General features: G+C 46.2%; 1 protein-coding gene across 1 annotated transcript in view; it reads right to left on the bottom strand.

Annotated features, from left to right (window-relative positions):
- Window positions 1-3443: 3443 nt before the first annotated feature.
- LMBR1 (limb development membrane protein 1) overlaps window positions 3444-12464 on the bottom strand; it is a 130123-nt gene continuing 121102 nt past the window's right edge. The window contains exons 16-17 of the mRNA XM_052638366.1: window positions 8622-8783; window positions 3444-5304 (exon numbers count right to left, since the gene is read on the bottom strand). Of these exons, the coding sequence (XP_052494326.1) occupies window positions 5219-5304; window positions 8622-8783 (248 nt within the window). The 3' untranslated portion in view covers window positions 3444-5218. The remainder of the gene's footprint in view (window positions 5305-8621; window positions 8784-12464) is intronic.

Below are 12464 nucleotides of genomic sequence, written 5' to 3' on the forward strand. Positions count from 1 at the left end.
TCAGCTGCTCAGCCGAATCCGACTCTGCAGCTCCGTGGACTGCAGGCTCCCCTGTCCTTCACCATCTCCCAGAGTTTGCTCACACTCACGTCCATCGACTCGGTGACGCTGTCCGGCCACTGCATCCTCTGCCGCCCCCTCTCCGCCCACCCTCAATCTTTCCCAGCATCAGCGTCTTTTGTATTAGGTGGGCGAGTATTTTTAAAAACACCTATAAAATGCTTAGAACAATACTTGCCATAGGGAAGCACTGAAGTGCCTACTGCTATTATCACTGTTGTTATTACCAATTTAAACCAATAAGTCTCTTTGCAAGCTATATACGTAACACTGGTCTCATCTTAAAATGACATCTTAGATACCTACTCATGCTATCTGTGTAATCTAGACAGAACTAAGTCGGCTTGAGTTTCTGAGGCCATGCCGCACTTCTGCACCTGAGACAAGAAGGCGGTGTTCAAATGCTTGACTCGACACCCCGGTGTTGGAAAATCCCAAACCACCCGACTGGAGTCACTGGGAAATCAGAACCCTTGGAGCAGGCAGAGGGGAGGCGGCAGCGACGCGGACCTGCGCTCACAGCCAGTGCTACAGCTCGCCGGCGTGTCCCCAGGCCGCGTCCTCACCTCCCTGTGCCTGGGCCCCCGAGCTCTGGAGCGGAGAGGGGCATCTCCCCTGCCCCCAGGTCTCGGGCTGCTGACAGCAAGGACTCTGCACCCGCCTCCTGACTTTACCCCCTAACTTCGAGGCCTGATGAGATGCCACGGCGAGGACTAGAAAGAGCAAAGAAGTGGGTCGCTGCTGAGAAGCAGAGGCAGGAGGGGAGAGTGCAGGTGCGGCCGGGGAGGGCCAGGCCCGGCACTGGCGCTGACCCGTCGCCTCAGCCTCACGCCCACTGCTGAGCCGGCACAGGGGGACTGCAGGCCCCAGGAGGCCGCGAGTCGGCGCGCTGGCTCCGGGGGCACCCCGGTGCTAACGCTCGGTGCCCCAGTCTGCAGGCAGGCCGTTCTTTTAAAACAGCAGCTTTTCAAAGGTAAGAGTCACTGAAGCAGTCGCGTCACAGAACACTGTACTTTGAGGAGCTGATACAGCTCTCCTCCTCAGACCCACAGCCGACGTGTGGGCGCCAGCCCCCTGCGTTCAGACACCCTGGCCCTTCGCTGCCTCTGGTCCTCAGGGAAGAGCCCAGCAGCGGTGTCTGCCCAGGTCCCGTGACCCTGCTCGTGAGAAGCGGGCTTCTTCACGCGCCGGGAGGAGCACACACCAAAGTCACACCCACAGTGACTGGGCTGTCTGAGTGCCTACCTGATTACGCCTGAACTTGGAAACAACTTTCCTAATTGAATTACAAAGAACTGGAAGTTAAGTAACTTCTCTTGAAAATGAGCTCCCAGCACTACTCCTTCAACACATATGGATCACTTGGTTTTGAAACTTTATAATCCACGTTTTAGAGTCAGCAGTTTCTACTGACTTTAATGACATTCTTTGCAGGGCAACATAATTTTCATACTCAATCTTTTCGCTTCAGAGCATCTGCGATTATAGATTTTACCTGAACAATATTCAAAAGCCAAAACAATTCCTTGTGTTCATCATTCTTTCAGCCAGGAAATGACTTAGTGGTTTCTATCTAATTAAAAAAATATATATGCCAAAAAAACACAAAACAAAACAGGACAGAAAATGGCAGCATGCGTCACACCCAGTAAAAGCAGGTCCTATTTTCTTAGATTTTCACTTGTGTGCATAGAAGTGTGTGTTACGCTGTAAAGTGGATTTCTTACTGTGGTCAGAAGTCTGAAAGTCACTGCCAGAGAGGCTTCTGTCAGTGAATGAACCAGATGCTAAGGGCATTTGCCTTCCAAAGACCCTGGATTAAGCTGCCCAGACCACAGTCAGGTATGTGGCTCAGTCCTTCAGTGGAAAAAATCAGAGAAATCGTATCTAAGTAAGTCAAATAAATAACATAACATACATGCTATCAATCATTTTAGGTTGCAAGAAACTGACCTACCAAAAACTCCCCAACAAAAAGGACACAAAACATCCACTTCTTCCTCAACTTACTGTTCCATCAGAACAACTACTGCCCTTCGTAAGACGCAAATGAACGCAACCTGTACCCTTAAGTTTAGCCATGAGGGTATATAAGATAAAAAACAAAAACACAAATATTTGAGTACTTGTAGACCAAAATATGAAGTCACTTTTTGTAAAACTTTAATTTCTGAAAGTCACACTGAAAGTAATCTCATAGAGACAAACAAGACTGACAATCTGTAAACAAAGCACTCTGTAAACAAACATCGTTTGCCAGTGCATCCGAACACTATCTTCAAAGTAACATCATTCCAGTTTTTAAAAGTGTCAATGGTCAGGACTGCATGGATCCGCATCGCAAGCCCTGCCTTTATACACAGTACACTAAACTGTGCTAGCAACACAGAGAGCCGCCAAGGAGCACGCTGCACGCTGTGTGCAAACAAGCTGACCGCCGGGGCCACAGGGGGCCACCTGCGCCCCAGCGAAGCCGGGCGGAAGCCACCGCCCCAGGTCAGGGGTGTCTGCACCTCGGACGCACCCAAGTGACAACCACCAGTGAGGTTTCATTCTCATCTGCTGCCCACCCCTCAGCGTGGCACAGAAGCTGCTAATGTGTGTGCGCACAGAGTCTTCACATCAAGTCTCACATTTACAGCAGGTTTGTTTTCATAGAGAATGTACACAAAGCTAAATAAATTTTAAACCTAAGAAACACCTTGGAAAATCAGTGAAGATCATTACAAATGCTGTAAGTGTAAAATGTGTAACCAGCATATTTACATACCACAGAACCAGGAATGAGAAGAACAGCAGTGCCCACTGCCCCTTTACACTGGTTCCCGGAACTGAGAAAATGTGAGCGGAGCCTTATTAAACCTGTCACTGACGCACCCCACCCGCTCAGGAGCAGGGCAGTCTGGGCGTCTGACTGCGGCGCAGGGCCCTCGGGCCTGAGGCCTCGTGGTGCCGCCCCCGGCCACGGCGCTCCTGGCTGCGGCCCGGCTCCACGTGCTGCCCGACACCCCCCTCCCAGCACAGGGGCACACACCAGCCTCCAGCGTGTCCGAGAGAAGCGCCTGCAATTAAAATGAGCATCTCACTCAGGAATGAGGTTGTGGACGTGACCGGGAATACACGGGCTATCTGCAGTCTCAAGTGGTTGTCATTACGTGCAGACCGAGGATATAACAACCTGTATTTGCTCACACAGAACACGTCTGAGACCCAAGGTTTAAAACCATCCCTCTGTTCCACACAGCAATGAAGAAGCACCCAATGAGAGCTTGAAAAATCCACTATACATTTCACTCCTTACCGACCCAAACCTGGATTAAGTCCTCTGATGGAAAGAAACTTTCAGATGAGCAAAGAGTTGATACAGACGTTGAAAAGTTTAATACTTTACTCAAAATTTTTCAGACATCTTACAAATACCCAGAAGCTCTTCTGGATGTGTGCCCTGAAACTGGTGTAAGTTAAAAGTGATATTCTTTTATTTAAAGGAACTTTTTTCTCTTCTCCCCTTGACCTGGTCTGCTCAAAGCAAGCCAAGTTTCAGTAAAAATCAAAACCTCTAACTAATGCTTAAATAGGTATAATTACCAGTAAAACTGAAGAAAGCCATTTTTTATAAATTTTTCTCAGTATGTGGATCTTATGCTGAGAAATTCACCCATACTAGACTGCTTGTATTTACTGAGGGTCATTTAGAATCACAAAATGTTCTTTTGTTTTAAAACTAAGCTGCATTTTAACAAGAGAAACTCAGAAGGAAATGGAGAGGTCTAAATTAAGAAGTATACACATGGAGCTGAGATTACTTTTTCTTATAATTTTGCTTCTTAGTGGAAATTTTTAATGTCAAATATATACAGCCTATTTTTCACAAATTTCTCTCCCCAAAACCTTTAGATTCAACAATTTGAGAAAACCATTCTTTTGCTTTTGTCTGAACACAGACTCTACTGCCACACACCCAGTGCACGCGGGCACACGTGGGCACACGCATTTCTGGAGGCCTCGTGATATGAGCTGTGTGAGGGGCCTGCCGCCTCCTCCTGCGTGCACAATTTCTGGCGCTCTAACCTAGCGGAGGGTGACACAGAGTATCATGGCATAGTTTTTACTCAGTGGACTTGAGGTCAAGAACCTGTCCCCATAACTATTTACAATTTAATAACTGAATGAGCGTGAGGTCATGATACACTGCAGAACTGTCCTGACACCACGAATGTTGGCCGATGCTGTGTGTTCTGGCGTTAAATGATCACTTTTGTAAGTCTGAGGTTTAACTTGGCATGTACAGAAGTGACCGAAGGCGAAAGAAGGGGTTTCTACCACAGAGGATTTACGGTTCCATAATGGACACAGGAGCACAGGGAATTACGGGATTCCGGAAAAAAATGTTTTAAAAAAACTGAGTGTACATACAGCCTATAAGGCAAAATCTAAGTTACAAGTGTCTTCAACACTGGCAACTATGTTGTGAGAGGTAATACTGAACTATTTACACATAGACTGTCAGAAAGTATGGTGACATAACATATCCTACCATAGCTTATTACACTGGGCAGCAGACGGATTCCTGTGGCATTCTACCAAGGCTCAGGTTAGAAGAGTTTTGTATTTTTCCCTTAACTCAAATTCCAGTCAGTATCCGGTAACATAAGTCAGAACTATGCTTTCGTTTTTTTCTTGAAGGAAGTAGAAAACGTCATTTGCAACCATCACAGTTTCAATGCAGCCACTGCAACACCACCGATAAACTTCCATTTTTCTGCAGAAACTGCCCATCTGAGGACTAAGGAAGGATGCCTTTCATGTAGGTGTCTACACTTTGAATGGACTATATAATGAGATTTAAAGGAATCCTTAGAAAGCCCCAAAGTTGCCTTTTCTCACAGTCTCATGGCTGCACAGCTGAAGCAAGCAAGCATGTCCCCCAGAAGATGCACTGCCCGGAGGAGCCTGCGCTTGGCTGGAAACGACAAGGTCCACCCAAAGGCAAACAAAGAGGAGACGACCTGCGGCAGCCACGCCCTCAAACTGTGAAGACGGGGACACGGACAGGCCCAGGCCCGACACATGGACCACGGCCAGCGGGACGGCCTGGCTGGCGGGAATGTCACGAGTGTGGAGTGCTTGCTCTCGACTGCAGAGTGATGCTGCGGCCTCACAGTGCTTTCTGATGCCCATTTGCAGAAGGCTTTGCTGTGTCTGAATCCCTTGGCGTATCTGATAAGTGCAGTTTATGAAGCCCTGCAGAAAAATGAAGAAAACGTTAAGAACTAACGCACTGCTGAGAGGCTGGGCAGAACATGAGGTGCTCCTGAGGAGACTGCTGCGTGGCCTACTCCCTGCACCAAGAAAAGGCTCTGTGCCCCACTGGCAGCGCCCAGGGCCTCCGCTGAAGACAGCTGCCCGGCAGGAAGCCAAGCCTCCCCTCATGCAGGAGCTGTCCCCTCATCCAGCCTCCCACAGGCCCGGCTCAGCTTCCTCCGCTGAGGGCAGAGCCCCTGCCTTCCACACAGCCCCCGCCCCGCCCCACCCTCCACCTCGGCCCCAGGAGCTACTTCTAATGAAACTGCTCCTGCAAGCTTATCCCCATCCTCAAGGGCCCTTCTTGGGGAATAACCTGAAACAAGGATGATCCCATTTTTGTTTTAAAATATACTCATACATACACACTCACAGGAAAATGCAGGGAAAAACACACTAAGACATTAAGCGTGCAAGTAAAAGAAAAGCAGTGGAGAATATTACCAAGAAGAAGGGAAGGACAAAGAGCAACCTGAACACAGAGTACACGATTATCCCTGCCTCGTGAGTTGCACTCCTTCCCCTCTATCACACGGCGATTACTCAGCGGGGCACCCGGCACACTGAGCAGTACTGTGCCTTCCTGGGCAGCAAAGGCAGGGATTTTTAAGAGCTTAACTGGTATTGAAGCTCTGAGCACTTTAACAAAACGAAGCATAAAGATGTTTAAGAACACATAAGTGGCACATCCATGGAAAAGGTTTCCAGGGAACGATTTTCATGAGGCTCAGACATTTGTAAAAATATACTTGGATGACTTTTCCCCTAAAATTTCAGGTAGTTTTCTAGCTAACTTGATATACAATTTTATACCCCTCCCAAGCCAACACAACATGCCAAATTTTTAAATTTCTATCACCTGCACATCTTCATGGAAAAAAAGTGAAATTGAGCCTGTCTATGATGGATGACTGGGAAGGAAAATATGTCAGTCAAAAACATGCACGCACACACACGCAAATGCACACACAGTCAGTCAGAAACATGCGCGTGCGCGCGCACACACACACAGAGTTCTGTTTCAGGAGTGGCCAAGCGTGCGTGCGCGCACACACAGGAGGACACACACAAGAGCACACACACACACACACACACAGTTCAGGAGTGGCCGAGCGTGCATGCGCGCACACACACACGAGCACACACACACAGTTCTGTTTCAGGAGTGGCCGAGCCACTGAGTGACAAAAGGCACCTCCAGCTGCAGCTGGACATGGACACGGGGCAGCGCGCTAACTCAGGCTGCTGCGGGGGGCGGGCAGGTGCACGGCCACCAGGTGGTCAACTTTCGCGGAGACTCAGCCCCTTCAGGGGCCATTATTCTGATGAGCTGCTTCTCAACCCTGGGGGGGGGGTGTGGGGCGCGGGGGCACAGGTTATCTAGTCGGAAAAACTACAGTGTCTCTCTTCTGTAGAAATCATCACCAGCTCCACCATCACGGCAGCTGAATTCCCAGTGGCTGCCATGTGCCGGAGGCTCTATGAGAAAGACTCTGTGATTCTCAACCCACAGCAGCAGAGGAAAAAGCCCTCCCGTACCACCCCCAACACACAGAAGAAGAAAAAGAAAGGAGATGGTTAAATTTTATATTTTCTGATCAAATTATGATTCTCAGTGAAATCATTTTAAGATTTCAGATCATTCACACATAATACACACTTAACGAGGACCTTTTTCTGGCTATCAAGCACTGCCTCCTTAGAGCTCTCCAAAGAGTAACAGAAAGCATTAGGGAAGCTGTGCCTATGAGCTGTTCTACATGACTCTCGATAGCACCACTGCCTCTTATGGTCAAAGAGCCAATACGACACACACAAGCTTTACCTCCGGTTAGATTATATCTTACTACTTTAATAAAGACTCCTTTAGCAAGATGATATCCAGAACACCCAACTCAAATGCTAAATTCACTGCAATTTATTCACCACCATCTCATTTTAGTGACTGATAAGTAGGAATTTATCTCAGATTATGGGTAACTAATATTGCTGATGCTACAACAAGCGAAAATATGATACAACAATCGAAAACATGAACTTGGAACTCTAAACATCTGGCTAAGAGGACTGTTTGATTCCCATTTCATCTTTAGATTTTAATCTGACCAGCATTATGGAACCTGGGCATTAAAATCCCCAAGGTGTCTGGGGCTTCAGCTGAAATGAGATGTAACTCTTCCCTTTCTGCCCAGTATTTCATCAGCCACTCTCCTAGGATAAATTCACAGTAAAACAGACATGAGTAGATAATCTGAAGTCCTTTTTCCTTCCCAGTGGTCATCCTTTCAAGCATCAGGATTGGAAAGCTTGGTGGTGTGTGAAGCTATACTGCGGTCTGCCTGGCAGACATCCCTGTGCGTGCGAACAGGACCTCAAGGCACCACCGCCCGCTGCATTCTGCAACAGCCCAGAGCCACGGAGGCGCACGGAGTCCGCGCTCGCACGGCGTCAATTCAGGCAAACGGGCTCATGGCAGGACTTCCTAGCAATGGATCACTACCTTCCCCTCTTTTATAAAATTACACACCCTAAACCCAAGAAGGGTTAGAAACAAGACAGTTTACATTGTCCTGGTATTCCCAAAATACAAAGCCTGAAATATGCTTATCACTAATGTTGAAGCAAGCATGAGAAATATGGTCATGGGTGACATCTGTACCTTTTATAGCTTAGCCAAATCTATGAGTTTTTAATACTGGCTCAATGCATATGTCTCAATGCACATGACTCATGGAATACGTAATAAATGCCCTCTCTCTTATTAATGCCAAACACTAATGCTTTTCTTCCGAATTATTATCTGACTTATGAAGAGAAGTGTAATTGTGGGTCAGCCTGAAACTTACAAAATCCAATTCTCAAAAAAAATCTTAAACTAGTAAGAGGCATCATTACCAGAATGTAAGCCTTGCACCTCACGCTCAGTTCACCGCCACTGCCCTCATCAGCATGGGAGAGCTGCTGCTCCCTGAGCTCTCGCGGGCATCAGGACTTCCCGTAGGCCCTGATGAGAACTGTTCTAGTTAATATTCACAGCAGTTCTGAAGATGATATTATCACTGTTTTATAGATGAGAAAGATGAAGCTTAATGAAGCAATTTTATACAGGTACATAACCAATAAGCAGTGGGTCAGGAATGTGACCTCGAAGGTCACACATTCGGAAAATGAACAGGTGAAGACTTAAAATCAGCTGAAAAGCTAAAATTATTAGAAAGTAGAAGGAGAGAAAAAGTCCCCATAACCCTCAGGATTACCCAGGGCCTTGAAAAGCTCTTCTCGCACAGCGGAGGTGAACTTTCTGACCAGACACAGTGTGGTCACAATGGCAAACAGCAGATTGTAGGCTAGCACAATGTAGAAATTTCCCAGCCAATTAAACCTTCCGAAGTCTCCAAGCAGATCGAATCGAGTGATCCCTGTTAAAATAAGCAAAGCAGCCCTTAATAAGTCAGGTACAATATATTTATATGAATTATATTTACCAAGAGAAAGTACAAATCAGGTCAAATTCCACGGCCTTCCTCATTTCTGTGAGCGGGAATCCTGGGCTACCACACAGTCATGACCCTGCGGCCAACCCGTCAGCCTAAGCAGCTGTCCGCGTCAGTCTCCGGCGGTGGCGAGCAGCGAAGCTGCAACGGGCCATTCGCTCAGCATTTCCCCACGTCCACAAGAAACCCGCCGTGCTGCTCCTGTGTGGAAGCTGGGTGCGGCCCATTCCCCGAAACAGGCAATGAGGCTTGTGTGGAAGAGACACTGACAAACCCCCTCCCGCACCAACCCTCGTCCCACCTCCCTGCAGGGCCCTGCTCACACGCCACCTCCTCCAAGAGGCCACCTGTCTCCTCTACCCTGAACAGCTGACCTGCCAAGGTCCTCCACCCTGGAAATGTTTCTTCAAGGCACACATCTGAATGTTTCTTTTCCTTTGTGGCTCAGTTACTGCCCACTTTCCCCCAGAATTATAAGGATAGGGACTCTGTTGTTTTCAGCCCTATGATCCCAGAACCCAGAGCAATGCCTTGCACATACTTAAAACTTCCCACTTAACAAGTAACCAGACAGAGTGGCTCCTTTCCAAGGGGAAGAAAACACACATTCACATGTGAACTGCATGCTGCAGTCTTGTGGAGTGAGTGGCCAAGGCTGACATGCAGTGTCACGCTGCTGTGTATGCTGAACTGCAGTGCAGCTGGATTATACATGCATCACCGCTTAGATGCACCTGTGACATGTAAAAAGCAAGCCTTATGTTTTAAAAAAGGCTGAATAGTCATTCTATTCAACGAGCACATGCCCTAGGCTCAATACTTCTTGGAAAGTTTGCATATGGAAGGATTTTTCTGACTATTGGAAGGTAAATAAATAAGTAAAAACAGCATTCAAATGGTCAGTCAAGTGAGAGATGACGGGACTATTGATGTTCTTTAAGGAAGAAACTGGAGAGCTAATCATGGCCATATAAAATTTTAACCACTAAGGACTTGTATATTCAAAAACATGCACCTTTCATTTTGTGGGTGGCCTAAGAATTTCAAGAACAACTTTGACTAAACTCAACGTCACCTCATCAGCTAACTTTCAAACCTAACTCTCATCCCCACTCAATGCAATCCCATCAGCTCCTATCTGGACACTCTACGAAAGCTGCTCGTGCAGATGACAGAAAAATAGCAGGCGTCAGAAAGCAGGTCTTGTGTGACCACATGCATCCAGGGCCAATGTATCTGAATCTGAGAGACAAAAATCTGCCAAAGTAGGTTAAGGAAATGCAAGATTAACGGAAATGTACAGTGACATACTGTTTCAGAGAAGGCAGAAGGGGCCCAGACCCTAGCAGCATGCGTGGCGCAGGTCACACCACAAGGTCATGGCAACGATCCGGCGGCAGTTTCTCTGAGTGAAGACTTACTAAGACTTTGTTAAAAGGAACATATGTCTAATTATATGTATTGTTTTTCAAATGAAGTATCCCTTAATCTAACCTAGGGAGTTATCTGTAAACAAGAAGCAGTCCTCCCAAAACACACTTCAGTGGTTTCACGGCCCGGGGATCCCACATAAGCATCTGTGATCCTCAGAGCCCAAGACTCCTGAGCATCCATGGAGGGACCCACACGCGTGCACACACAGCTGTGCACGGCATGAAGGGCATGTACAGAGCAGCGGACAAACCCCAGGATAAAAGCCCTCGCCCAGATGCTCTATACGAGTCTGATCTGGTCTCAAAAAGGTTTGAATACACACCACCATTAGCAAAAATAAAATCAGAGTATATATACCCATTACATGTGTATTTTATTTGTAAACTATATACTCACTGACCTATGTATTATTTTATACACAAAATTAAGACTTAAAAAATTATAGCAATAAAAATAAATACAAGTTCTGATAGCTTCTCCACACAGCCCAATGACTTACTTTGTGAATTCATGGGGAAACCAACTCCACTTTGGAAACCTCTGCTACATGGAAACTAGTAATTCAGCGTCACCCAGAACTTGCTCTGTGTCACGCACCCCATGAGAGGAAAGCCAGGGGCAGTAAGTGAGAATTCACACAGTCAGACTGGAAGGTACGTTATCAACAACAGAAAGGTGCTTTCACTAGAACTTTGCAGTGGGCTCACCCTGGTATCTGGAGAGTCAGGTCAAGACCCAGTGGGAAACATGAGGAGAAGAGCAACCCCTCTTGTTGGAGGCTCTGGCCACAGACACCTCAGGTTGGCCTCAGACAGAAACCCAGAAGCCTGGTGTTACTATGGAGGCACTGAGGCTTCAGAAGAAACATCAGAGATTATAGGAGCAAGTTCCAGAAGACACTGTTGTTCAGAATTTAACGTTTTAGAAATATAATATCAGCTAAGTACCCCAAAAGCTCTTCAATTCTGAAAATCTTCTAATAGACAAAAAGAAGTCTTAAATAAACACTTTTCTAAAATGTCTGAGGATTTTGTCACAGTAATAATTAAACTGTAAAATGTACTTATTTCTTTTCCAGTTTTATTGAAATATAGTTTACATATCACTGCATGAGTTTAACATGTACAGCATGTTTTAACTCACATACACCATGAAATGATTATTAAGATCAGTGAACATGCATCACCTCCAACAGATACAAATTTTAAAAGTTTCAAAATTTTTTTCCGTCTGATGGAAACTCTTAGGATTTACTCCCTTAACAACTTTCCTATGTAACACACAGCAAATAATTATATTCGCCATGTTGCACATCACGTTCCTACGATTCATCTCATAACTGGATATTTGTACCTGCGGATGACCTTCATCCAATTCCCCCTCTTCTACCTCCTGCCTCTGGTAACCACACATCTGATCTTTCTTCCTAGGAGTTTGCTCTGAAGTGTCATCAACTGAAAACACTGCGTAAGTTCCCATGGTGTGACACTGTGGTTTGCTATTTCTGTGCATTTCAAAGTGATCACCATCTAGTTACTGACTATATTCCCCACACTGTGCATCTGAGATCCTGTGAGCTTTGCACATCTCATCTCCTGCACCTATTTCCTTCTTCCACTCACCACCTAGCCCTGGAAACCACCTGTCTGCTCTCTGTAACTCTGATTCTTTTTCGCTGTTCATTTTTGTCTTCTAGAGTTCATATGTAAGTGAAATCACATAGTATTTGTCATTCTCTGACCTATTTTATCAAGCATAATACCCTCTAGGTCTACCCATGTTGTCACAAATGGCAATATGTTAGTCTTTTACGCCTGAGTAATATTTGTGTGTGTGTGTGTGTGTGTGTGTGTGTGTGTACATGTACCACATCTCTATCCATTCATCTTTTCATGGGTACTTAGGCTGCTTCTGAATCTTGACTACTATAAATAATGCTGCAATCAACACAGGGGTACATATTTACTTTCTAATTAGGGATTTCATTTTCTTCAGAAAAGTACCCAGGAGTAAGACTGCTGGATCATATGGTAGCTCTATTTTTAGTTTTTTAGGGAACTTCCATACTGTTCTCCACAATGGCTGCACCAATCAACATTCCCATCAATGGAGCAGGAGGGTTCCTTTCTCTCCACACTGTTTGATGATGGCCATTCTGGCCAGTGTGAGGTG

Source organism: Budorcas taxicolor, chromosome 4 (assembly GCF_023091745.1).
Source record: "Budorcas taxicolor isolate Tak-1 chromosome 4, Takin1.1, whole genome shotgun sequence".
Taxonomy (NCBI): Eukaryota; Metazoa; Chordata; class Mammalia; order Artiodactyla; family Bovidae; genus Budorcas; species Budorcas taxicolor.